At 57.4% G+C, this 25,658-nt stretch overlaps 9 protein-coding genes across 9 annotated transcripts in view; 3 read left to right on the plus strand and 6 right to left on the minus strand.

The window, feature by feature from the left end:
* The window catches only part of CHGG_07057 (uncharacterized protein), a gene marked incomplete at both ends in the record, with an annotated part of 1,191 nt that extends 603 nt beyond the window's left edge, over positions 1-588 (minus strand). The window contains 2 exons of the mRNA XM_001224712.1: positions 37-394; positions 504-588. Of these exons, the coding sequence (XP_001224713.1) occupies positions 37-394; positions 504-588 (443 nt within the window). The remainder of the gene's footprint in view (positions 1-36; positions 395-503) is intronic.
* A 905-nt stretch (positions 589-1,493) lies between these two features.
* CHGG_07058 (uncharacterized protein) lies at positions 1,494-2,890 on the minus strand (the record flags this gene model as incomplete). The annotated part of the gene is made up of 2 exons (XM_001224713.1): positions 1,494-2,643; positions 2,697-2,890. 2 exons carry the CDS (start codon positions 2,888-2,890, stop codon positions 1,494-1,496), a joined length of 1,344 nt encoding a protein of 447 aa, XP_001224714.1.
* Positions 2,891-3,741: 851 nt separating this feature from the next.
* On the plus strand, positions 3,742-5,910 carry CHGG_07059 (uncharacterized protein; the record flags this gene model as incomplete). The annotated part of the gene is made up of 3 exons (XM_001224714.1): positions 3,742-4,011; positions 4,197-4,388; positions 5,326-5,910. The coding sequence occupies 3 exons, from the start codon at positions 3,742-3,744 to the stop codon at positions 5,908-5,910; spliced, it is 1,047 nt and encodes a 348-aa protein (XP_001224715.1).
* A 562-nt stretch (positions 5,911-6,472) lies between these two features.
* CHGG_07060 (uncharacterized protein) lies at positions 6,473-7,670 on the minus strand (the record flags this gene model as incomplete). Its single annotated transcript, XM_001224715.1, has 3 exons — positions 6,473-6,830; positions 6,899-7,350; positions 7,407-7,670. 3 exons carry the CDS (start codon positions 7,668-7,670, stop codon positions 6,473-6,475), a joined length of 1,074 nt encoding a protein of 357 aa, XP_001224716.1.
* Positions 7,671-8,777: 1,107 nt separating this feature from the next.
* On the minus strand, positions 8,778-10,422 carry CHGG_07061 (uncharacterized protein; the record flags this gene model as incomplete). The annotated part of the gene is made up of 5 exons (XM_001224716.1): positions 8,778-8,786; positions 8,934-9,275; positions 9,330-10,065; positions 10,137-10,254; positions 10,323-10,422. The coding sequence occupies 5 exons, from the start codon at positions 10,420-10,422 to the stop codon at positions 8,778-8,780; spliced, it is 1,305 nt and encodes a 434-aa protein (XP_001224717.1).
* A 1,012-nt stretch (positions 10,423-11,434) lies between these two features.
* Positions 11,435-13,287, plus strand: CHGG_07062 (uncharacterized protein; the record flags this gene model as incomplete). The annotated part of the gene is made up of 4 exons (XM_001224717.1): positions 11,435-11,973; positions 12,126-12,426; positions 12,516-12,969; positions 13,040-13,287. 4 exons carry the CDS (start codon positions 11,435-11,437, stop codon positions 13,285-13,287), a joined length of 1,542 nt encoding a protein of 513 aa, XP_001224718.1.
* A 384-nt stretch (positions 13,288-13,671) lies between these two features.
* On the minus strand, positions 13,672-15,754 carry CHGG_07063 (uncharacterized protein; the record flags this gene model as incomplete). Its single annotated transcript, XM_001224718.1, has 3 exons — positions 13,672-14,900; positions 14,954-15,177; positions 15,240-15,754. 3 exons carry the CDS (start codon positions 15,752-15,754, stop codon positions 13,672-13,674), a joined length of 1,968 nt encoding a protein of 655 aa, XP_001224719.1.
* A 1,701-nt stretch (positions 15,755-17,455) lies between these two features.
* CHGG_07064 (uncharacterized protein) lies at positions 17,456-19,244 on the plus strand (the record flags this gene model as incomplete). Its single annotated transcript, XM_001224719.1, has 3 exons — positions 17,456-17,558; positions 18,003-19,006; positions 19,074-19,244. The coding sequence occupies 3 exons, from the start codon at positions 17,456-17,458 to the stop codon at positions 19,242-19,244; spliced, it is 1,278 nt and encodes a 425-aa protein (XP_001224720.1).
* A 1,029-nt stretch (positions 19,245-20,273) lies between these two features.
* Positions 20,274-25,431, minus strand: CHGG_07065 (uncharacterized protein; the record flags this gene model as incomplete). Its single annotated transcript, XM_001224720.1, has 10 exons — positions 20,274-20,291; positions 20,388-20,920; positions 21,740-21,764; positions 22,071-22,368; positions 22,433-22,558; positions 22,853-23,465; positions 23,914-23,945; positions 24,043-24,056; positions 24,400-24,955; positions 25,103-25,431. The coding sequence occupies 10 exons, from the start codon at positions 25,429-25,431 to the stop codon at positions 20,274-20,276; spliced, it is 2,544 nt and encodes an 847-aa protein (XP_001224721.1).
* Positions 25,432-25,658: the final 227 nt, after the last annotated feature.

A 25,658-nucleotide genomic window follows, 5' to 3' on the forward strand; every position in this document is an offset into this window, starting at 1 on the left:
TCCTCGCCAAACCCCTCATCATGCTCCATCGCATACCCCTCGCCCGTCACCACCCTGCCCTGCGCATCCCGCCCCAGCCGATGCACCCCGTGCCCATCCACCCAATGCGACCACAGCGTGCCGTCCCTTGTCAGGGCGCCCGCCGCCAGGATCCGGTCCCCCGCGGCGTCCTGCACGTTGACGTGCAGGTCAGCGCAGCGCATGCGCACGACGATGTCCAGGTTGATGGGCAGCACGTGGGAGACGGCTTTCTCGACCGCGAAGGTGTGCTGCTCCTCGCCGCGCCACCACCGTGCTAGCTCGGTCCAGAAGAGCACGGCGCTGATGACGATCATGGCGACGGTCCATTTGCCGCCGGAGGAGGTGTGTTGGACGTATTGGGGTTTGGCTTTGGCTGTGGGGTGGGGGGTGGGTGGTTAGTGGATGGATGGGTAACTGGATAGGTAGTTGGGTGGTGGAGGGGTTGTGGACATGGAAGGTGGGGGAAGTGGGAGAGGGCATACGGAATGCGTCAAAGGCGCTGACGATGCCGCCTTTTGCGCCGAAGGCATCGTCGTCGAGGTGACGCTTCTCGTCGTAGCCGTTCATCGTGGCGGCGGTGGTGTGACTATGCGGTCACTGGCCTCGTAATTTCTTCGAGTTGGTAGGTCGTCGAGGGGTTGGTGCAACGCCAACACCAGGAATTCGGGCGGGAGCCCTCGATGGACAAGACGAAAAGCGAGCGAGATCGAGTCTCTCGGTGGTGGAAATTGGCGTATCAAAGGTCAATCCGCATGCGCATCGCAGGAATCGAGTGCGCGCAGCAGGCGCAAAAAGTTGAATCGAATTGAAGATCCGAAGTCCGTCAGCACCAACAACACTCTCGGCGCATCACCAATGCTTGAGGACAGCTTGACCACAAATAATGCCGGCCTGATGGTTGCGGCAAAGACCCTTGCTCAAGCATGGCTAGGCTGCCCGCTCATTGGGTGTGGCTTCTGGGCTGACACTGGCTGAACGGGCTGTGGACCAGGGGGAGGGCACTGAACAGGGGTCGCGTGCATCACTTCTTGGCATCAAACGGCCTTTCCATCCTGCTTTCCCACGTTCATGGTTTTGATGATTTTGATTAATTGTTTTTTCCTTTACTTGAGCTACAAGTACATTATAAACCCTACAAAGTAAAGCCATGCTTGATACCCCTAACCTAATTGCCTATCCAGCGCCATGGTCACAGGCTGTATAAACTCATCCCTAACCGGATCCCAGAACTTGGTCTTCTTCTTTGGACGAGCATTTTCTGGTTCCTCCAGGTTCTTACCCGAAGCCGAGGGTGCTGTCATATCAGGAGAGGGCCTGTTAGAGGCTGGTGTGGTCGGTGGTGTCTTGCGCTTAGAATTCTCAGATTTGTCGGAAGCAGTCGACTCCCGAGACAAAAGCTGGGGCAGGTCAGAAACTGGGGGCGGCTCGGCTTTGTTGCAATTCCTCTCCACGGTTGTAGGACCCTGCCTGTCCTATGCAGTAGGGTCCCTCGCCGGAGTTGGCCTCGGAGAAGGAGGGCAGGCAGCCTTGCTCACGGCCTCGACCCGTGCCTCGTTGTTCGCATTCGTCTCCTCTTTCGTGCCCACAGAATCCGATTTGGAGCCCATAGGACCAGCTTTGGTGCCTTCTAATCTCTTATTATCGGCTGCGGCGGCCTCGCCTCCGTCAAAAGTGAAGTGTGACATGACACCGCTACACGGGGGCCCTTTGCACAGCGAGATAACCCGCCGTTTCACGTCGAACATGACGAACGCCATCGTCGAGCAGTCCACGGCGCTGCCCACGTGCTGGCAGATGCTTTCCGGCCTGCCTTTGTGGTCCGAGAACATGTCCATGATCTGCTGCCTGGACACGCCGCCCTCGTTCCGCTTGATCAGTTCATTGAATCGGGAGACCCTGGTCTGGCTCCATTTGCCTCTGTACCGATCCTGCAGCTCGCGGCGGTGGCAGAATGCATGGAACGACTGGAAGTGGTTTCCGTGCACAAGAAACTCGCCGCGGTGGGAGAAGATGTGCTCTGGACCGAGCTCTAGTGAAGTATAACGTCCAGTCTTGTCGACGGCGAGGATATGTCTCGATGTATTCGCCGGGGTATCGTCGGGGATGTATGGCACTGTGTCAATGTCATTATACTCGAGTACGAAACGCTCGAAGCATGTCCTGGGAAAGAACCCTTCCGCGCTCGTCCCCCGACCATCGTCCGTTGAAAACAACCGGTTCCCCGTGGCCACCATTCCTTTGGCATTCATGCCGCAACCGCTGATCCTGCCAGCCTCGGTCACCATAATGATGTCGGCCTTATTTTCGGCAATCGGGTATTTGATCTTGATGCAGACTAGAAACTCTGTGTCGCGCGGGGGCCCGACTGAAGTCCAGGACTGGGCAACGATGGGGGTATTATTGGCGGTCGCCCGATCGGAAAAGAAGACGCTGGTGCTTTCACTCGCGCGCTCTTTAAAAGGAACGAGTGCGGCGATGTCATCCCGCGCGTTTAGCACAACCAAATGTGCGACGGGGACGCCGCTAGTCTCCGACATTCCCTGCAGTTCCCTCCACCCTCCTGTCCAGTATTCCCGCAGGCCAGGTAAGTAGTGCGCTTCGGCAATTTTGACGCAAGTGTCCCTGGTTGAGACGGTCAGCCTCCCCGTCGATTCTTCTAGAACCTCCCGACTTACCACAATGGCAAATGCGGGTGCCCTTTGTGCCAGTCGACGTTGGCCTGGATCTGGTGGCGCAGCCACCTTCCATACGTTCTACCTCGTTCTTCCGGGGGGCCGGTGAGGACCACGCCTATGATATGTTCGGGCTTGCCGTCGTAGACGTATGCCTCCACGCTGACAGGATTGTCAACAGTACCGCAACCCTCCATCTTGAATATATTTATCAAAATGCTGCTGTTGCTTAATCGGTTGCAAAGGAGGTGGTTGTGTGCTCGGTTGAGGTGGTTTGGATCAGGTCCACGTTGACGACAATGCAATGTCATGCGGCCAAGTTTAAAAGGTGATATTATAAAAATAAATGGGAAGGCTCCAGAATACCCCTCGTTTGGAAATACCCCTCGCTGGACGGGGGCAACTAACGGACCGAACGCCATGCGACTGCTCGACCTTGAGCACGAGGGCGGGAAGGCGATACCAGCCAGCGATCCAAAGAGGCCATCTGACAGCAATGGGTAGGCACACCACTGGGTATTTGGGAACGGGTAGGAGGGAATTACAAAACGATGCAAGCATGTTTCGTGCATTCTCGCATCCCTAACAAACATTCTCATCGTGGTATACAAACAGCCCAGAGTGTTGATGTTTGTATCAGCACATCAACGGCCGCACTCTGCTTGAACTGCCTTAAGATAAAGAAATACCCAGATGTTGACAAGGGGCAGCCATGAAAACCCAGTATTAGCTTTTGGTTTTCAAAAAGATATAAAGGGAGGTCCCAATTGAGTTTATGGTACAGGGTTGTGTGTAAGTTGTGGTGTTCAAATACAGGTCTTTCATAGTGCACTCACCATATAGGTACCTTGGCTTCTCCTTTCACGTTTGCATCACTGCAAACAAACTCATAGTCATAGTCTAGCCAAGACCACTGGGGGCAACTTACTTAGTGCAGACATGTGAAAGACTCATCCACTTGCAGCTACGGAATTGTTCACACTCTACCATCAACACACTACTAGGCAGTGCTGGACAGCAAGCGAGGGTATTCACTTAACTTATACATATGTACGAAGTACATACCCGGCTATTGTCAGCCCTCGAGAAAGGGGAGGAGGATGAAGTAACATCTTCCACTCCTCGACACGTGCTTGTCTCCATCCTTCCAGCCCGTCGCTACTCGTTTGCCCGAGGGAGTCTACGGCTCTGGGGTCTTGGCATGGCATTAAGTTGGCTGTACGGGCCTCGGGAAAGCCGCTCAAACTCCATCCCGACGGATGTCAGTCATCGACAACCCCACGGGGTCGGAGAGCCACGGAGCCTCGAAGCCGAGGAGGTTTGTAGCCAACCCTAACCCCGGTGTTTGCAAACAGGAGTGTCGAGCGTCAAATACAATGGATATAATATGACTGATACTCCCCCTCTTTCCCCGTTTCTTTTTTCCCTAGTCATCACTCTTCTCAACCGTCCGAAACCCCAAGCCGGACATTTAGTTATCGGATGACTCGGATACTCCTACAGAAACGTGGGCTCCCTGGGGTGACCGGAACTCGGTCCGAAACGGTCCGGGACTCGGTTTGCTGGACCCGAGATTTGTTGACGAAGCCCGGAACCCGCGCTAAACTCGATGAGGCCGCACCCCAGCTGATAGCTCTGAAGGTTGACCGCCTCAGTCTGGGCGGGACCTTGGATGGCCCAAGCTCCCTCAACAATGTGGGTTCACCGCCAGTCAGCGCTGTGCAATTGACCGGGGCCAGGGAGCTGATAGCCCCGTCCGTTGGGATTATCGAGATGAATCGACAAGGGGAGGCGAGCGAAACCGGCGGGTATCGTTGAGACAAGACACGCGTGCGTAAAAAGTCTGGAGCCACGAGAGAAAGTTGCAATGTCAAAACTGGGTGTCCGGCATTGGCATTGATCACTTTGGTGCCGTGCCGTCTGAAGAGAGAGATAAGGACCGGAACGATCGAAGACCGATCGGCATGGGCCTCGATTCATTGGAGCGTGAAACAAGCCGGGACGTGACACCAATGGTTGCTGTCTCGTAGTTAGTCTGCAGTCTGCAGTCTGCAGCACAACCATTTTATCCAAGCTTCGTTGTGCAACCACGTCGAGGCCATGTCTCCAAATTTAAGCGGCCCACCAAGTGTCAGGGAATGGTGAGGGGTGGATGGGAGGGAGACTGTGGTACGCAACGCTGATCTGGCGGGAGCTCCTTCCACCATTCCCCAGTCGGAGTCCGCCTTGTTAGTCACTTATACCTGCCGCTCCCCCTTTGAGCACCTGATCAAAGCTTCCCCTCCGATCTGCCACACTGCACTCTGAGCTCTCTACTTGTCCGATTGTTCCTGCTGCGTTTGTTCTGTCATCGCATTTCCATCAACCAATCCACCCAACAACTCCCCGTAGATCCGTCCAAGTCACCCCCCCCCCATCGCCATGTCATCACGACTTGCCACTCCCGTCGCCCAACTCACCCGCTGCTTCAGCACCACACCCGCCGTGGCCCGGCCGAGCCACCTTCTCAACCATGCATCAAAAGCAGCTGCAGCAGCCACCGGCGCAGGCAGGATAACCAAGCCCGCCGTTGACGAACCGTCCGAAGTAAGCAAGCAAACATCCTCTATCAACCCGCTTTCGCCTCTCCTAGAGCAAGAGCAAGACCGAGCAAGCATCACTAACCCTCCTCTCCCCCCAGCGTCAACACTCCACCCACGCCACCACCACCACAACCCCCCACCGGCCGGTCATCACCGCGCCGACCACGCGCACCATCCCCTTCATGCAAACCTTCCACCACTCGGCGCCCAAACCCATCGCCCCAACCTTCAGCACGATCGACCGGGCCATCCTGCCGGACCTCTCCTTCGACACCTCCACGCCCATAGACCCCTACGCGCACATCCGGGTGCCCCTCCTGCCGGACAACACGTCCCCCTCGCCGCTGCACCCGCGGCAGCCCGAGGCGGCCGACGAGCCGCTGCGGCAGCCCGAGATCCTGGTCGTCGCCGCCGACCCGTCGCGCGTGCTGCCCGCGGCGCTGACGGAGGTGGAGGGGATGGGGGTGGATGGCGTGGAGCTGGGGTTTGTGCATCTGCTGGGTCGGGAGAAGGAGGCTGAGGAAAGTTATGAGATGGGGCCGGGTATGATTCGGGATTTGTGGAGGGGGATGGTGGAGGATGTGCTTGGACCCGTGGGGAGGAGTAGTGGTGGCAAGGGGGCTGCGCCTGCTTGATAGTGAAGGAGGTTTTGGATGCGGGTTGATGATGGGTGGTGGTAGTTTTTTTTTTTTTGGAGGGAGGGAAAATGTCCGTTTATCTCTCTATCTTGAGGTGATTGGAGGGTTTGATTTAAAACGGCATGACGATACTGTTTATTTATGGTTGTAATTGCTCCACCTGAAAGGCGGGCCCAGTGCTCAACCGCGGGCTGTTTTTAGGTTGCTTGTTTACTTCACACTCGCTACGGACCGAGTCCTCAGAGCGCAGAATGTCTGAAAACCCAAGTGTTGAGGACGCTTTTCTGTGCCACTGTGCAAATTGAAACTGCGCTTAGTTATCCACCACCCTAATTAACCGTGCACCACCGAGATTGTCTGTAATTCAAGTACACTATTTATCTCAGCTGGTGTCTTTCATCCCCCCCATGTTCTGCCTCCACTTAATATAATCGCCCGGTTTCGCCGACGCAGCCCTTTTCTTCGGCGCCATCGTCATGTCGCTCCCCGAGGGTCCCCTGTCCCCGTCAAGCACCGTCGCAAACAACCCACTCTGATCCGGGGGCGTCGTCGAGCGGTTCTACCTCTTCTTGACGCTGGGGCGGGGCTTGCACTCGTCTGGCAGCACTGGGTGCAACATGACTTTGTTGGGATAGTTGCTCGTGTTGCCCTGGTAGCCCTTGGACCAGTCGTAGCTGATGGCATAGGCAAAGATGTTGCCTGTCTTGTTGAACTTGGTCGCTGTGATGCTGCCCCCGACCTGTGGGTACCCCTTGAGCCGGTGCTTGGCGTCCTTGTCCCAGAAGTGGAACGTGCCGTCGCTGCCCGCCGTGCTGAACGTGCCGTGTTGCGGGTGGAACGAGATGTCGTTGACCGCGTGCACGTTGGTCACGTTGCCCTGTGGCGGGTCGCGGTGGCACTTGAAGGAGAAGTTGGAGCTGGGGGTTTGTGTTAGCGGTTTGCAAGGCGAGAAATATGGAGAGTGGGAAATCAATAAACCACTTACTTAGAGTCTTTGTCCTCGACATATTGGATAGCGCAGCGGCCCTCGATACTGCCAATCGCGAAGCCTTGTGAGTCGGTGAAGCAACTGACGACCCGGGTCTGCCACTTGAGCGGGCTTTGCAATGTCTTGTAGAACTTCGCCGGCTCCCCAAGATTAATCACGTTGATGTACCGATCGGCCGTGCCCACGACCAAGAGGTTTTGTCGTACATCCATGGTGTAAACACGCTCTTGACAGGTAATAGACCCGGCGGGTTGCGGGCTTCGGAAGTCCCAGTATTTGACTGTCTTGTCCCACGACCCGGTTACGGCCATCGGCGTGCCGTTGGCCTCGAAATACCGCACGCAGCGGATCGGCTGGTCGTGCTGTGCTACCTGGGCGGCCTGTCCGGTCGCCAGGTCTAGCACTTTGGCCTGCTTGTCGGCGCCGGCCGAGATGACCTTTTGACCGTCCTTTGAAACCGTCAGACCCGTCTTCCGTCATGTACTGGAAGAAAATGCCAACGCACCTTGAAGAAGTCAACCGAGAAGACCGGACCGTCGTGTTCTATTTGCGCTTTCCCTTGGCCTTGACCGTTGCTCATGATTTCGTAGATGCGAACTTTCTTGTCCCAGCTTGCCACGGCTAGAAAATCTTTTTGGTCGGTCGGGTTTGGGTTAAAGGCAAGCGCGGAGATGCTGTCTTCGGGTGGGCTCCCGAGCTCGACATCCTGCTTCAGGTCGCCGAGCGTGTTGCTTGCCGCCGCCGGCTGCGCTCCGAAAAGGCCCGCCATCGTCGTGGGTACTCAATCAACTGCTAGATGCTTGTTATTTGGGGGTTCGGTTGAACGGATTTGAATAATCGTGAATGCGTAGGCGGATGTGGTTGTTGTGAAGTTGACGTGTTGACAGTGGTTTTTTGGTGATGATGATGCTTTTCGACGGAATTGAGCTTCGATCCCCAGCCTCGACGCGGCGCGAGCGCTTGCCACTCGCTAGGCACACACCTCTGCTGTGTAACCTTAAAGCAGATAGCAAAGCTTGGGCCATGCCTCTGCTGATGCCCCACTTTCCCGAAAAATTAATCCTTTAAAAATTCTCGATCTCTGTAAATCGATTGTTTTTCTTTCCTCTTTCTCCAAGTCCCCCTCGTCCAAAAAATCGCTATTCGAAGCTCACATACGGAGAGAGTGTTTGCTCTTTCATTTTTCACAAGCTTTGGGAAAAGTCCCCGGACATCCACCTTCCCTCACTCGGAAGCTGGTCGCGGAAACGCGCCGCCATAGAAGCACTGCGGCTGATCTCGGCCGCCTGTTCCTTGCCTGTCTGGCACCGCCCGGCTCATCACTCCAAAGTCGGCCGACTTCTCTGGTACAAGGTTTGCAGCAGTCCGATTCCCGGGCCGGGGCCATCATCAGGACGAAGATATGAGTCCGCGCTCTGGCTGTCTGGGACGTGATTTGCTGTCCTTGTTGCCAGGGTAACTGGCCGATGGTGGGCTGCCGCTGGTCCGGTCTGGGCTGGGGAGCGTTATGGCTGGCTCGAGAGATTTCGTCACGATTTCACAGAAATGCGATTGCTCGCCGTCTGGAAACAGCGGCGAGTAACTCGACGGGGCTCATTCTTGGTGCGAGGGGGGCTTCAACCAACACAGGGTCGTTTCAGTCCCGCGCTTTGCAGTCGGTACCCAGCTGGACAAACACAAACTCTAGGCTTCGCGGGAGGTCCCTTGTCCACGCTGCTGGCTGCTTGACACGGAGTCTGAAGGATCGGACAGTCTAGGTGATGATAAACCTTTATAGAGTCAAGCTCTGAGGTGGAGCCGGCGTAAATCGTCGTGTGACCCCGTTGATGACTCAAAAATGCGTTATGGTATCTGATGGACTGTCCAATCCTCTATTTTATTTCATCTTAGATAGTTGTTAATTTGATGTCTATGGAGACTCTAACAGTTCTGAGGCCTGTTGAAGCCAATCGCTCCTTTTATCCTGCTCCCATTCCGTGGTTGAACTTAAAGCACCTGGTTCCTGACCATGACTCAACGGCGCGCATTCTACCGCGCCGCCTCCTTCTTGCGCTGCTCTTCCTCGAGCAACTCGCGCTCCTTGTGGGCAGCTTCGAGATCGGGCCTTCATCTCCTTGGCCTTCTGTCGAGCTTCGTAAAGGTCTCGGCTCTTCATTATCCTCTGCACAATGGTCCCGGCATTGACGTCCTCGAACTCGTGGTGGCCGATTTCGCGGTAGATGCTCATCTCCTTGGGCTCTGTGTAGACGTCCTCGGTAAAGGGCATGAAGGATGTCGGGCCGTGGTAGACAGCATCCGGTGTGCCCCACGGAAGCGAAGTGAGGTAGCTCTTGGTGGGCGTAAAGGGGGCGCCGAAGATGACAGCGTTGACGTACTTGCAAAGCCATCATCAGCCAAAACCCTCTCGGATAGCTCCAAGCAAACTTACCCGACACTGTAAAACGCAGAGACCGCGCTCATAAATGTTCATGATGGGATAGTTGACACCCTTCCACTTGTTGATGACCTCGTCGTCGTGGACGCCCGCCACGACGAACACCGGGCCGTAGTCGGCGCCCTTGCCTTTCCTCTCGTCCACAGCCTGCTCCGAGTACCAGCCGTCTTTCCTAGCCAGCTCCTCCTCCGCCTCGGTCACCAACCGCAGGAACTCGATGTGCCCGCTCGAAAACAGATCAAACCCACCATCCACATAGACCACCCTCTGCCCCGGCTTCGGTCCCACACCCTTGAACAGCTCCCTGAACCCATTGTCGGCGCCCCAAAACCAGACATCCGCACCAGCCCGCTTCGCCGTCTCATCTGTCGCATACAGCCGGACACGCTCCGTCATAGCCTGGCCCTCGGCGCGGCGCTCGGCCTCGGTGCCGGGCCCTTCGAGGCCGGCGAGGGTGCGCTCGAGCGAGTGGATGAAGTGGCCGCGGGTGCACAGCAGCATGCGGCCGACGAGGTCGGTGGTGGAGATGGAGGGCGTGCGCTTAACGACGCGGAAGCGGTCGGCCGCCTTGACGAAGCGGTAGCAGTCCTCGCCGCCGCTGTCCGACGTGATGTCGTCCCCGTGCACCACGTACCGGCACCCGAAGTGGCTTATCCAGTCGAGCTGCGTGACGTAGGGCGCGTGCGCGATCGACTTGGTCACCCAGCGGCAGGCGTCGATGGCGAGGAGGCTGGTTGGGGGGGGTTAGTGGTGGGATGTGTGAAGAGGCGGGGGCGGGGGATGAGGCAGAGAGATTATTACCGCTCTTTGAGGTTCATAACCGTAGGCCCCTTGTTTTCGAGGATGGCCTCGTCGGAGTGGACGCCAACGTAGAGTTCGTCGCCCAGCTGCCGAGCTTGAACTACAGCACCAGCATGTCCTGCGGGGGTTAGCAACTAGGTCGCTAGCAACCGGCAGTGACCTCGCCGCGGAATATCGAAAGCTTACCATGGTGGAAGAAGTCAAAACAGCCGTCAACCCAGAGACGCCCGTCGAGTAGCTCGGGCGCGGGATCACCAGGCGGAAGTACATTCTCGGTAGCAGACATTGTTCAAGTATTTGAGTGAATCGAGTTCAACACAAATAGAGATGCAGACTGCCCAATGTCTAAAGCAGGAGGAGCTTGACTTAGACAATGACACTGCGTCAATGGTGCGGGTGGAATATATATAGACCGTGTCAGTGCACCAATCTGAAGCGATAATTGACTCTGGACAAAAGGGGTTGGTGATGAAAAGCAAGGTGGCTGCTCATTTCAGAGACCTGATTGCGGAGCTCTGAATCGAGCCTGCAAGCGAGGCCCTAAAGGTGCCCATCCACAGCTCTTAGGCACGACTGCCCCTCGTGCCCCTCCCCCACTTCTAGGGAGGTCCTGAGAAGTCTCGCTTGGGAGCTCAGGCTATCCGCCCAGCAGAAGCGGGATGGCCTGGCTTTTGCTTTCTCACACAACGTGATGGATGCCCGAGGCATCAGTCGGGCAAGACGGCCGAATCACCGAGATTCAACCATTTTATATTTCTCTTCCCACGTAAAGTAGTACCTTGGGACGCCATCCGCGGCTTACCCGGTGATCTACAAACCCATCACCGGGCGATTGGATAGACTGTGTGACTGCCTCTGGCGGCTGAATCGCAACCCATCCACGCCGCTTTTTCATGCCGTGAAAGGCTTCTCTTGCGATGGATGGGATGGGATGACATGGGTCAAAGACCCTGTCGACCGAACACAGCGCCTGGGAAGATCCCTGAAGTTCTGCCGTCACGCTCTACCACAGTATTTTACCATGGGAACAGCTTTAATGCCAGTGGGCCGCTGCCACTCCCTCCCCCTTCCACCCTCCTCCTTCATTTGGTGTTAGTTATTAACAATCTTCACTGTCTTCGAAGTTTTCTTCCTCAAAGCTAAACCTGCTTTTGCGAAGAGCAAAGACCCTAGCATCCCCCACCTTCCAGCCCAGCGGCGCCTCCTGCCCGATTTGGGACGCTAAAACAGCGGCAGCAAATGACAGCGCTGCATTTCGCTACCTAAACAGGGCCGCCTAACTCTAAAAGACGCACGACATGCAGCGTTCGGCAACCACTCCGACGCAGTCGGCCGCCCCTTTCTTTTCGACCCTCTTTGGCGGCGGCGGCGGCACCGACAACACCAAAAACCCGAACCCAAACCCCCCGCTTTCCCCCACCAGCAAAACAGCCCAGCGGCCGACGAGCCCGGCCGAGGAGGTTTCCGGTGGTAGCCCCCGGCAGCCAAAGACGCTAACCAAGGACCGCAAACCTTCGTTTGGCCGCAAGTCGTCCTTTGTTTTCTTGTCGTCGCCCAGCAAGAAGGCCAAACGCCGCCGTGCCGACTCGGGCACCTCGAATCCCGGGCCACCACCTGATGGCGGCGGAATTGCTATACCCAACCTTGCCCACCGCCGCCCGTCTACGACCCAGTTGCATTCCGAAGACTCCGTCCCACCGCTCCCCGACCCCTCGCCCAAGACTACCGACGGCCTCACGAAGATGCTCAGCCGCGGCGCCGCGACGCCGATACCCGGCTACAACGCCAGCGGTTCGGGATCTATGCTCAGTGGTAGTGGCATGGGGACAGCAGGGCGGTGAGCTGAACGTCGTCCACCAACACATACAGGAAACAGCGACCAAGAGGATATCCACCCTCGACTATCTACGAAAAGCGTGAGCTTTCCCCCACAGGCCCCTTTTCCAACATCCACCCCCCAGGCAGCGGTACACTGACAACCCCAAACAGCCACGAAGGGCGCATCTACTGGTTCAACACGCTCCTCTTCGACAAGCCCGACCTCCTACGCATGCCCTACTTCGACGCGCGCAAGCTCGGCCGGCGCGCGACCAACTACCTCCTGCTCGGCATCTCGCTACCCGCCGTGATCGACCTCAACTCGCACACGCCCGTCGAATTCCTCCGCTCGCTCAACACGCTCCTCGCCGAGTTCGACGCCTTCCAACAAATCCACACCGAGACCGGCATCGCGGCCACGTCCCTCACACGCACGCGCATCCCGCAAATGTTCCGCCGCGCCGCCGCCCCCGTCTCCAAGGGCCGCCGCAGCAGCTCGGCCGCCGGCCGCGAGGCCAGCGACGCCTCCAGCATTGGCTACACCCTCGAGCAAGTCGACAGCAACAACCCGGGCGCGGGCGGCCCCACCACCGCCACCACCCCCGGCACCCACCAACCCCCAACCCCAACAACCCCACCCCCACCCCCACCGTCCCGGGGACAGCAGTCGCAACCGCCGACGCCGCAGCGGGGGGCGTGATGGCGTTCGGCGCGTCCGAGGTCGACCTGCTGCCGGGGGAGGAGTACACGTACCTGCTCACGCCGACGCTGCCCTTCGACCCGGACTTCTTCGAGACCTTTGCCACGCTGTGCGACGTGCTGATCGACACGTACTCGCGGCTGCTGAGCCTGGTGCCTACGGCGCGGGACTGCGGGGGCGCGGTGGCCGAGCTGTTTACCAAGGCGGATGGGCGCATCAGGAAGTTGTTTCTTCAGGCGGCGGTGAGGGAGTTTGAGGATGGGGCGAGGGCGGGGGGGAGGGCCGAGGTGGCTAGTGTGGGGAGGGTGGTGTTGAGTGGGTTGATGTGAGGCGGTTAGTGAGGGTGTGGGATGTGGGATGAAGGATGTGATGTGGGAGTGGTGAGATGAGGGTGGTGAGATGAGGGTGGTGAGGGCGAGGGTGGTGAGGCGCGGAGGGAAGGACGAGGAGTGGTTGTTTGAGGAATGCAACGCTGGAGTGACCCGAAGTGGAAGCATCATCAGCGAATGGTTTGGTGGGTGGCGTTTGGACGGCGGGGGTTTTCTGGGTATGGAAAGAAAGATATCCTCATTGCATAGCGGAACGGATGATGGAAATGTCGTTGGTATTCACTCGACGATGATTAGAGTTTGAATGTCTGGATGTCTGGTATAGATAGTTATAGCCAAACTCGCGATCCGGATCGTGTTGAAGAAAGTCTCCCTCTATTCTTAACATCCTTGTCCCCTGATAAACATAAGACGCTTGGGAAGGAAAGGGGGGGAAGCCCCAAGAAAAGAAAAAGACCGGGAACCATAACCGTTATACCGTGCCATGCCATGCCGTAAACCGAGATGCCGAGAGAGAAATACGAAAGGAATATGTGAGGAGACAATGCAAAAAGCAAAAGTGCCGCCGGTGGTTTAGACATGAGAAAAAGTAAAATGGCCGAAGAGGAACGAACGCCATCACCGTGAAATATGCATGACTCCCTGACATCAGAGAGCGGAAGGAAAAAAAGAGAAGAAAAGAACCCGATTAGGCCGTGATCCCCTGCTTGTGGTCATCAAAATACCGCCTGCCCCTGCGCCCGGATAAATGCAAATGGTTGTTGCTGTTGTGGTTGCTGTTGTTGCTGCCGCCGCTGCCAGCGCTGCTGCTGCTGTTGCTATGGCTGTGGCTGTGGGTATTGCCGCTGCTGTTGCTGTTGCTGCTGCCGTGGCTGATGCTATTGCCGACATGACCCGCCGAGCGCGAGGTAGACAGCCTCTGGGCCCTGTCGTTGGCCGACCGCAGGTTCATGTACGACTTGGAGCTGGCCAACGTCCGTGGACGGTCCCTCGCCTTGTCCTTTTCCTTTTCCTTCTCGCGGGACGGGGTTCTGGTGAGTTTCTCGTCTGTGCTGGCGCTGGGTACGTTGTTGTTGCTGCTGGGGTTGCCGTTGGTGCTGGTGGTGCTTGGGCGGACCGATACTGCGCCTGCTGCTGCTGCCGCCGCCGCCGGCGGCTTCTCTTTGACGAGGGAGCTGGTGGAGGAGCGGGCTGACTTGGAGCTCTCGGCGTCGGACTTGGCGGGGATGGTTGGGGAGCCTGGTCGGTTTCGGCGTTCTTCGGCGGCTTGCTTCTCGGCCAGCCTCTCAGAGAAGGACTTGATTTCCGCAGGTCTGTTGTTGCCCGACTCTGTCGCTGCGGCAGCGGCCCTAGCGGCCCGCAGCGCGACAATGCTGGCACTCGGCCTCAGGTTGATCGACCTCCTTGACCCCTTCGACGTAACGGACGCAGCGTCGTCCTCGGCATCGCACCTGACGCCGGTCTCGTCGTCGGTATCCTCGTCGTCCGACCCCGCCACCGTCTCTTCCTCGACCTTATCCGACCCCGCCGGCCCACCGCCATCCAACAGCGGCAGCTTGTCGATCTCCTCCCTACCCCTGCTCACCGCCCCATCCACCTTGGCCACAGCACCCACAGCCGCCCGCGGCGGCGGGCTCGCTGGCTCGTTACGATACCGCTCAGCCTCCTCGACGGCGCGCCTTTCGGCCTCGGCGCGCCACTGGGCCTCCTCCTCCTCGGTGCGGAGCCAGTAGCGGCCCATGGCGGCCTGGTTCTCCTGATGACGGCGCAGCTTGGTGGGGCTCTGCAGCATGGTCTTGGGGGCGCTCTTCTGGGCGCCCGGGTCGAGCGGGGAGATGTAGGTCAGCGTGCTCTTGCTCTTGCGCTTGACGGGCAGGAAGCGGCGGCCGGGCCCGACCTCGACGCGGTGGACGGTCGCTTTGGCGAAGCGCACCGTCGTGCCGGGAGACATGGGCCGGTTGACGGGGGACATGGGCCCGGGGGGTGGGGGAGGTGGGTGATGAGGTTAGAGGGGGGGTAGTCGGGGGCTGAGAGCACGGTTTCGAAGGTAGGGGTTGCGGGGGAAGAGGGAAGATCGGGGCTGGTGGGTTCGCCTGCTGTTGCTGGAGTGCCGAACTGGCTCTGGCGCCTGTAACCATCCGGACTAGAAATCCGGAGGATGGATTTGGGCATAGGTATGGGCGCTAAGGGGGATCTAGAGAGGCGTCGTTAGCAAACAACATTGAGGCAATAAACAAGACAGACAATAAAAACTACCTGGGCTTGTCTCCGGCACTCTGCGGGCGGGACGGGGCGGAATGCTGCTTGCCATCTTGGCTGTCGGGGGCGGCGGCCTTGTTTACTTTCTCGGAGGAGCTGCTCTTGCCGGCCTTGGAGGTCCCCGGAGAGGCTTTCGGGTCTGGTGTCATGGGTGTCTTTGAATGTCTCGTCTTAGTACTAGCCCCATCCTGGATCGTTGTCGAGAAGGAAAACGAAAATCTTCGAAATGCTGTGGAACCTCTACGTGCCTTCGTTTTTGAGTCGGAGCTGGTGCTATGGCTGTGTCTTCGCTGCCTAGTACCGTTGGCGGGGGGATGATGATGATGATGAGGCTGGGTAGAGGGAGACGGTGTAGGGGTTGATGGAGAAGACGAGGAGGTCTGAGGCTTGGACGTGGTGATCTTGCCCTGCAAGGCAGCCCATGACAAGACAGACGAAAGCGAGTCTTTTCTTTGAGGTTGTCGGAGGCCGTCGGGCTTGGGTTTAGATGAGTCCTTGGCGTCTTTAGACATGGCGCTGGCGGATTGGGAGGGGGGAAAGAGAAAGAAAAAGCGGGTTTACGAATGTCAAAACCATCAAGAATTGGTTCAGGGGTAAAACTACAGAGAATTGCTTTAAAAACAGAACACAATGGCTCTCACAGGAGAGACGAACGACATCACCATCATCACCATGAGCAGATGGATAGACCTCGGGGAGTGTGTTTGTGAAGCTGGAGCTGAGTTCAGGCATACAGGTTGGGCGACAACCGCACCACATCGCCATGAGTGGGGGGTCCAATCACGGCGGCAGGCCCCCATTATGCAGGTCTCTGCTCCCATCGTGCCATCTGGCATCACTCGATGCGGAAGGCTATTTATCCGTGGGAGCGAAACGCGGGCGGGCCTTTGTCCTCTTTGTGACATTTTGAGAGTAGCTTGATTCAGCACCGCTGACCAAGGCGCTAAGGGACCCTCCCTGAGGCCACGACGATGAGTTGTTGGCGCTCGTGCCGGGAAACCGGCCTCGACGCGTGTCAGATTTCGTGAGGATGCTGAAGAAGGTAGGGCTGCTGTTGTTGGCGAGAGGCCTCGGGCGTTCGACAGGTTTGACGTCCTTGCCGGTTCCGGTGGTCATCCGGCTTCCACGTGGAGCCTTGACCGGCACCGGCACCGGCGACCCGGAGCAGTGGCCGGGGCATGGTTGATGTGCGCGCACCCCCTCAGACCTTCAGGCCTTCAGCTATCAACCTAGTGCAGGTAGTTGAGATGGAGAAAGGGAAATCCTGGAATGAAGCTGTGGAGAGAGCAAGTGCGCGATGACTTGTTAATGACTGAATGATTGTCCAGGTGACCGAACACGCCCAGACACGCCCAGCTTCGACACCGCTTCCGACCTCGATCGGGTAGCACGGGCGGGTGAGACACGGCCACGAAACGGCCAACTAGGGTGCCGATCGCGACGGCGGGCAGGGCGAGTCGGCGCTGTGAAACTGCGGGGCATTTCTTCATTGTTTTGGGGGTCTCGGGGTTCTTGGGGGGCGGGCTTCGAGGTCTGGTGGGGCACAATGGGGTCGCTGCGATAAGCTCCCGATTGGGCGGTGTGGCGGGCACGTGCAGGCGGTGCGGCGGTATCTCTCCGCTAGCCACTGCGCCTATTGCCGGTTACAGGCGGGCCAATTGATAAACTGCCTAGAAAGTTTGATCCTGGCTCTTGGAAGAGAAAGCGCAACGCTTTCCAGCGCGTTGTGTCGGGATTCAGTGGATCCTGAACACCATTGACATGATAAAATCAGCGATTGACCCGGTGGACAATCTGTCACGCGTCCGATGTTGCATCTCGAAGCCTCTCTGCAGGGACTCACCTGCGAACTCGGCCATTCTCAAACGACTCCACAACCTCGCGACTCGGCCTTTCCACATCTTTTCAGATGAAGCCACCAGTCCCACCGCTTATGAGTCAAGAAGTACTGAAAATAGGATGCCATGTTCGCCATGCCAAAGAACAGTCAACGCCACTTCGAAGATAGATGGCTCGAGACTCCGTTTCTCGGAGGCGTGATGGGGTATCGACGTGGGGAGGATGAAGACCGATATCGAATAGTCACACATTGTACGCGGCAGACACAGTGCCAGCGCCCTTGCAGATAGTAAGGGAACATTCTTGGTATTCTTGTCACCATACGTGGTATGTAGGTCATTTTATCTGTTATTTCAGCAAATCAGACCGGCGAGATGGGTAGCCGCCCACCCAAGAGCGGAAACCTCCGGCACAGCGAACCGGAATCTCGGTATTGCAGGTACAGAATCTCTGCATTTGTTTACCGTGGACATGTATGTACGAGCCCCTGCCAACTCCGCACGCCCTATCAACGACGAGGCTGGCCGTGCGGATAACTCTGGGGGCAACGAATTGACCAATCGGCCCTGAGTCTTCAAAAGTTGAACCCGACTGCCCTTGAAACCCACACCCCGGTACTAGCAAGTTGTAGTCACTTGAGCTCTTAGACCGAGACTTTAAAAAGTCTTGGTTCGCCCCCCTCGTGACTCCCCCGAAACAGTCACTTTCCTTCTCTTTGCCATCTTGCCCTTAAGAAGACTTTCTTTGTCTGGCACCACCATATCCTCACCATCCATAACCCAAGAGACAAGACACGCCGACATCATCCACCCACCATGATCCCCCAAAACACTACGGCCGAGGATCTCACCTCAACCCGCCATGGAGCACAAGATCGCTGAGGAGCCAGCCCTGGCTAATGGCAAGACCAAACGGGCACAGCAACGGCGCCACCGGGCCACATCAACGGCAACGACACCAGCACCCTCCCAGGCCTGGACGCCTCCAAGCTGACCATCACCCGGGCCGACCCCACGGCCCGCGCCGTCCCGGACGAAGTAGCCGCCTGCTCCGGCAACGAGACCATCTGCACCGACCACATGATCACCGTCAGCTGGAACGCGGCCACGGGCTGGGCCGCGCCGGAACTCAAGCCCTACGGCCCGCTCTCCCTCATGCCGACGGCCTCGGTCCTGCACTACGCCACGGAATGCTTCGAAGGGCTCAAAGCCTACCGCGGCCACGACGGCGGGCTCCGCCTCTTCCGCCCGGACCTCAACGCCAAGCGCATGCTGATGTCGAGCCTCCGCATCTCCCTCCCGGGCTTCTCCCCCGCCGAGCTCGAGAAGCTCATCCTCGCCCTCATGGCCGTCGACGGGCCCAAGTGGCTGCCGCGCGACCGGCCCGGCTCCTACCTGTACCTGCGCCCGGCCGTCATCGGCACCCAGCCCCAGCTCGGTGTCCAGGCCTCCAAGGAGGCCCTGCTCTTCATCACGGCGTCGTTTATGCCGCGCATGGATGCCCCCGCGGGCGGGATGCGGCTGCACACCAACCCGGAGGACATGATCCGCGCGTGGGTGGGCGGGTTTGGGTACGCCAAGGTCGGGGCCAACTATGGGCCGAGTCTGTTGGCCACGAACGAGGCGCGCTCGCGCGGGTTTGGGCAGATCCTGTGGTTGTATGGGCCCGAGGGGTATTGTACCGAGGCGGGCGCGAGTAACTTTTTTGTGGTGTGGCGTACGAAGGAGGGCGGGTTGGAGATGGTCACGGCGCCGTTGGATGACAAGTTGATTCTGGATGGTGTGACACGGCGAAGTGTGGTGGAGCTGGCGCGCGAGCGGTTGAAGGGCGAGGTGGACGTGGTGGAGCGGAAGTATACCATTGATGAGGTGATTGAGGCGGATAAGGAGGGCAGACTGGTCGAGTCGTTTGCGGCTGGGACAGCGGTATGTTCCCTCTTTTTTATTTGTCTTGTTTCATATTGGAGCTGTGGACTGACAACAACCCCTTCAGTTCTTCATCTGCCCCGTCTCGCAAATCCGCCACCGCGAGCACGACATCCACATCCCCATGGCCAAGGGCGAGAGCGGCCAGTACACGGCCAAGATCAAGGGCTGGATGACCGACATCATGTACGGCAACGAGCAGCACCCCTGGGGCGTCGTCGTCGAGGAGAAGCAGTAAATCTGAATTTGGGGGTATTTCTTTCTTGCATTGCTTAGAGTCAGTGCCGCGCTGTGTGCGGCCAAAAGTGGCTTTAAGAGAGGCGTTTGGGGTGGGCGGGCGGTTGAGCATGTCATGAATTAGCGGCATACAGGCTTAGAGTTGGTAGACATATCAACATGCGATGCAGATGCTTTCTTTGGGGGTGAGAAAGTCGCAAGCATTAAAACCAGGGTATCTCCCTTTACATGAACCACATTTGAGTGAGAAAGAGCGCACACGACTGCTCCAACCGCTGCGTAGCCCGGCTACATAAAAGCAGTTACCCCTCCCCACTGTTAACTCCCAAACTTGTTCTCTGCCTCGCTTGGGGTCGATTGGTCTACTGGCTACCAAATCCCCGTGTCGGCATCCCGATGAATTGGGATGCAGATGCCGGGCCGCGCATCTTTCTTTCCCGGGCCGGAACCCCCTTTAATTCGTTCGACGTCCCCCCCCGTTCTATGGCCTTCCATCCCTTTGATGAACAAAGGGATAATAATCTAGTCCCTACCCGCCGCTGGCGACGAGCCGAACATGATGGTTTCGTATTGCCCAGATAGCGCAACATCGCCGGCCCAAGAGTCAGAATATACCCTATCTCTCGGAAGATAGTGGAATACATACGGTCTCCATTTAGCACCCCCCCTTCCCTCCTCGCCCAGAAAAGAATGCTCTCATTACGCAGGGCCGAGTATATACAACACGAACTTGAATATTCCTTGCGAAGTTAGAACAGTTTTCTAGGCTGATTTGTCCTCGCAGCCATTCCGGTGGCACCGCTGGGCCGTGTTGAGCTCAGTGCAGGACGGAACAACGAAGAGATGGACAACTCAGGTGACTGGGCCTCAACTTGTAATCATGATCAGGCTTAGGCCAACATGGTGCTGTACATGATTTTGGGCAACTTCTCCCAAGCCATGGTAAAACACAAGCAACTTGAATCAAATTCCAGCACAGACAGACAACCCCAAATCCCACCAAATAGGCAGCCCAGCCTCCCTGCCAACCTCACGGCTCGTCAATGGACTGAAAGAAAGTGTGTAAATCGGGCAGCGTAGCCTTCCTAAAGTCCTGCTCCCTAGTTAGCAACCTACCACTCCTTAACATCCTTTCCCAACTCACCTTCTCAATATCTTTCATCACCCCTACTGCCTCCTCCCCAATTTCAGCCACCTCCTCCTCAGCCTCTGCAATCTCCCGCTCAATTGCCTCCCTAAACCGCTTCACCATCACCTCCCCTTCATCGCCCCCATCCGCTCCGCCAATCCCCCCCCCACCTTCCCCTTTCCCTCCCCCAGAAACACCAGCAAACGACACAACCCCCTTCAACAACTCCTTCACCTCACCCTCCGCAGCCGTCCACTCCGCCCACAACCCGGCCACCTCGGTCTCAAACACACTCACCTGCGCCTCCGCGCGGGCGATCAGCTCACCCACAGCATCTTCCTCGCTGCGCAGCACCCCATCAGCACCGCGCTGCTGCGAGCGGATGCGGAACTTGGCGAGCGGCTGCGCCAGCTTCTTGATGCGCGTCTCTGTCTCGTCGAGGAAGGCCGCGTCGGCGCCCCCATCCGTGAGCGACCGCGTCAGCTGGCGCGTGAGGTCGGCGTGCGTCTGGGCTAGTCGCAGCGTGGCGCTCTTGTGGAGCGTGGTGGCTGTTTGGAGGTAGTGTTCTGCTCGTTTCGTGTGCCGGGTGCGGCGTCAGGGGTTAGTTTGGGGTTGGTTGCCGGGGAAACGCAGGGACAGGAGCTGGGGGGATGAAAAAGGGGTTGTAGGGGGGATAGAACCTTTGAGCTGCTGGATTAGATCGTCTGCGCTTGGGGATGGGGAGCGAGCTGGGGCTCTTGCGGCGGTGGTATTGATGTGGTTTGGTTTGATGGCGGTCGCTGGCTTGTCTTGAAAGGCGGCCCCGATGCGTCGGAAAAAAGGGGCCACGGAAGGTTTGGAAGGCGGTTTCTTGGCTGCTACATCTTCTGCCGGCGATAGAGGTGTGGGCTTTTTGGGCAGTGGGGCGAGGCGTTCTCGGAGAGACTGGACTGCATTTTGCGTTTGTTGTGCCTTGTGGTCGATCGACGACGAGGAGGACGGGACGTTGTCGGTGCTGCTTGGGTTTGTTGGCTTAGGGGAGGGGAGGTGATCTGAGCCCCGCCGTTCCTGGGACTTGACACTCTGAGATCTCGTTGCTCGAAGTCTCTTAGCCCATGGCTCTTCCAGGGGCGGTCTATCGATTGATGGACGCATGGTAAAAGTATGTTGTGGAAGGTGAGAGTGTGCTAGTTTGCCCTCTAACCCATGCTAAACGCCGATGTATTGTTCTCGAGAGGAGTTTGAAACGATAACAAATTCAGAAATGACAGATAGAATGGGTTTCCATCTCGACTGTCCAAGTCTGTCGGGGATTTCCAAGTGGCTGAGTTGGTTGCCTGATTTCCATAGAGGAAGGCGCGACAAAGCCCAAGGGCAAGTTGCCCTACATCTCTTGCAAGTCACCACACCATTCTACATTGATGATCCTTCAAGTTAGATACTGGAATATTTTTTCATCAAATTGATGCTTAAAAAATAGTTGGCGTCTGCATGGTTGAAGATAGCTGCACGAATCTGTTCTTTCCTTGTTCGGCGAGTTTTGCGACTCTAATCTTGTTGACGGAGCTTTGGAAGACGGTGTTTTTATGCCATCGTTTTCAACGCGGACATCTGGCCCTCCTCGGGACAAGAGTATCTCCAAGGCGACGCTGATGGATGCTACTTAGGGATTGACATAGGCCTCGGCCCCTTTGGTCGCGGCTTTTTTGGAGGCGATACATCAATAATCCTAGGCTTTGGAGGTAAACTAGCCTCTGTAGCCTCGGGTTCTGCCACCACTGCTGCAGGAGGCTGGGGTGGTTCTGGCGGAGTGCGAGGAGGAGGCTTGCATGTAAGGTTGTCAAGAGGATCTGGGGGATGTGAACCAGAGTCGGAGTTCTGAGAAACAGCAGAGCCTTGATTTGAACTGGATGTGCCAGACTTCGCCGTAGGAGGGGGAGGATAGGGGGCCGAGACAGGAGTAAAAGCCTGCACAGGAGGTGGATAAAATGGACGTGAAGAAGGAGGAGCCCATGGTCTGGAGACTAGTCAGTATATTTCCTAAGCAACTACTCATCCATCCATCTCTGGTGCACACGAACCTCGAGTATCTTACAACGCCACTCCAGCCACCAGAAGACGAAGATGGGTTACAAGAGACTGCGCCCGAGCTGCTGCTGCCGCCATTGCTGCCACTGCCAACACCACCACTGCCGATGTAGCTTTCGCTGCTTCCGCCGTTGCTATTCCTCATCTCTAGAGGAACCGCTTCTCAGATCGTACAGGAATACCACGATCAACCCTATGACAATTCCCGAGGGGGTATCAACTGAGCGGCAGTCGTTACTTGGTTGACGGCAGCTGAGATCCCGTTCCATTGAATGGTCAGTTCAATGGCGACGACGAGAATACTTGCAACTATCAGACCGCCAAACGTTTCAACTTCTTTTAAGATGCGAATTCGAGATCGACTATCACTGTTAGTTCGAGGAACAATACAAAAGCACACGGTGACACCATACTTAGCTCTCCTTTGCCGCCTCGACTTCTTTCTCCTGATCAGTCCCGCCTTCATCGCGCCAATAACCACCCCCCCAGCGAGCAGCGCTAACATCAAAAGAACGTTCATGGCCCGAAACCCGCCGCTATGCATCTCCACCGGCCCAAAAGCAAAACCGACCTGTTGCGGGAGTTCACACGGACAACACCCGCCCTGGTCTCTCAGATTTCGGTCGATGGATTCAGAACCAACACCAGTTCCCCAGAACCACATGTGCAAGCTGATGACCGCGAGAACGAAGAGACAGCGAGCAGCTGCAATAAAGCCGAATCTGCCACGTTGGGTGCCGAGCCCAAGATCTGGGCGGATCCACGCGACTAGGTCCGTGGTGTGGCGGGGAACGAGGAGATACACCGTGGTCGAGATTAGAAGCAGGGCGATATACACTTCGGCGGCAAAGAGATACCCACCCGAGGCCGCCATGGCCAAGCCGAGAAAGACGGCATAGGCGAGGACCAACTCGACAACCCGGGGGACTTGGGCGTGATGTTCGTGGCACCGCTCTCCGATGAGAACAAAAAACCACAGGAGGTAGAATGAAACGCGGATGCCCATGCCGTAGAGGTCGGGAGTGCCTGGGATGGCGCATACGAGTGGCATTTTAGCTACATTCACATCGTCTTGGTGTCGAATAGGCTTTACAAGATAATAGTTGAGAAAGAGATGATGAAACCGGGAAGAAAAGGGCCATGGTACCAGGGAGCAGTTATTACCATGTGCCAGCGCCACCTCTCACCGAAGCGGCTTGACAACATGGGATCCGTTGCACTGGCGAAACAACCCGAAGGTTTAACGAGGAAACATGAAGGTATCACTTACTACAGAGTTGTTCACGCCTTAAACCAACCAACACTCGGTTATCCGCCATCGGCAGCGCATCAAGTGGCTGGGCTCATCCCCGCGGATCTGCGGCGGATATCGCAGGCCAACTTGCTTGCAGTAGTTTGCAGGACAGAGTTGCTGTGTTCCTCCCTACGCATCTAGATACGGCCCACGTAGCTGATTGTCGAGATTAACGCGTACCTGTACGACCGTGGCCGCCGCGACGCAACCATCTAGGTCGTCACAGCAGAGCGACAGGGAAAAGTTCCCGTATGTTATACAACAGTCAAGCCACTGGGGAGCACTAACATGCATGGGCGGAGACATCACCGCTCACTACAGAACTGTAGAGAAGACGGTATCATTTACATCTAATAATAAACACAAAGCCCACGCTCCAAACACCATACCAAGAAACCAATTAAAACATAGCTCATGACAAAGACCTCTCATCTCCCCACCTCTCTCCCTTCGCTCCAAGCCCTTCTTACTTGACGGCTTATAGCACCGCCCCCGACTCACCGACCTCCTTGCTCGTCCGCCCTGCCACACTCACCCCCGTCCCCTTCCTCTCCCTCACGGCCCGCTCCCACCGCTCCTTATCCCCCACGGGCCGCCCATCACCATCCAACCCCAGCACCTCCATCAGCTCCGGCACCTCAGCATGATCCCGCGTATTCTTCATACGATGGCACCACGTAACAACCTTATCCTCCCCTTCCGCATCCGGCTCCCCCTTCCCGTCCAAACTCGTCTCCGACCGCCCCCCCTTCCCCTCCCCCTCACCACCATCCTCGGCCCACGCCTTCGGCGGCTCGACCCCCACCCGGCGTCGACGCCACCACCATCCTCTTCTTCCCCCCCTCCCCCACCCTCCACCTCCACAGGCTCAAACAAAAACTCCCCGCCCACCTGCTTCCCATCCCCCCCCTTCAACGCCAGCCCCTTCCCAATCTGCTTCAGCCCCTGCACCACACTGAGCGCACTGCTCTTGAGCAGATGCGTCTTCATATACGCGGGGCGGGCGCCCAGCGCCAGCGTGCGCACCATGCCCAGCTCGGCGTACAGGCGCCGCGTGGGGTCCGCGTAGATGAGGGAAGGGGCAGGCGGAGGCGTCGGCGTACATGTTGATGAGGGCCGGGTCGCCGCACCCGATGACGCAGATGAAGGTGGAGTGGGGGAGGGCGAGGAGGGAAGGCGGGGTGATGGATTCGGAGAGCGTGCGTAGGTATTGTTGGCAGTTCTGTGTTGGAGGGGGTTAGTATTCTTTTTTTTTTCGGCTGCTGCTTTCTCGAGAGGAGGGGGGAGGATCTGGGAGTGGCTTACACCGCAGTAGAAGTGCCGGATAAAGATGACCAGGACTCGTCGCGCGGTGTGGCGGCCGGTGTACAAACTCCGAAAGGTGTGCGATTTGCCATCGCGGTCCAGCACCGTGTAGTTGTCGATTTTGCGGATGGTTTCCAGAGTGGGGAGGTCGTGGTTGGTTTCGACCGAGCCCTCAAAGTCGAGGGGGTTGACGCCGTCATCGCCTGTGATCGCTGCGGCCTCCAACTTTGCTGCTGTATCTGGAGCGGGTGCTGACGACTCCGGTTTCGTCGCCCGGGGCGGGGATGTCGGCTGCCCTGCTGCAACCGGCTTCCTCTCGATACTCCGCTTGGCCGGGGAGTCGTTGCCGTTCTTGGGGGCGGCGGCCGCTGGGACAGCTTCCGGTGATGCCATCTTGAGAAAAATGGAGGAAATAAATTCCCAATAAATTAGAAGGGCGGTAAATTAAAGAACACCCCAAAAATACGAGGGGTTAGCTCAAGGGTGGTGGGGTCAAGAGATCTCTGGGAGTGATGAGGTGAATTGCAGAGAGTAGAGTTGTTGCAGTCGGGTGGCAACCTCAGTATTTATTTAGTACAGGTAGATACCATGTACGGGGATGGGATCGAATAGTTCCAGGC

The sequence above is a fragment of the Chaetomium globosum genome, genomic scaffold (genome assembly GCF_000143365.1).
Source record: "Chaetomium globosum CBS 148.51 scaffold_5 genomic scaffold, whole genome shotgun sequence".
NCBI classification, from domain to species: domain Eukaryota; kingdom Fungi; phylum Ascomycota; class Sordariomycetes; order Sordariales; family Chaetomiaceae; genus Chaetomium; species Chaetomium globosum.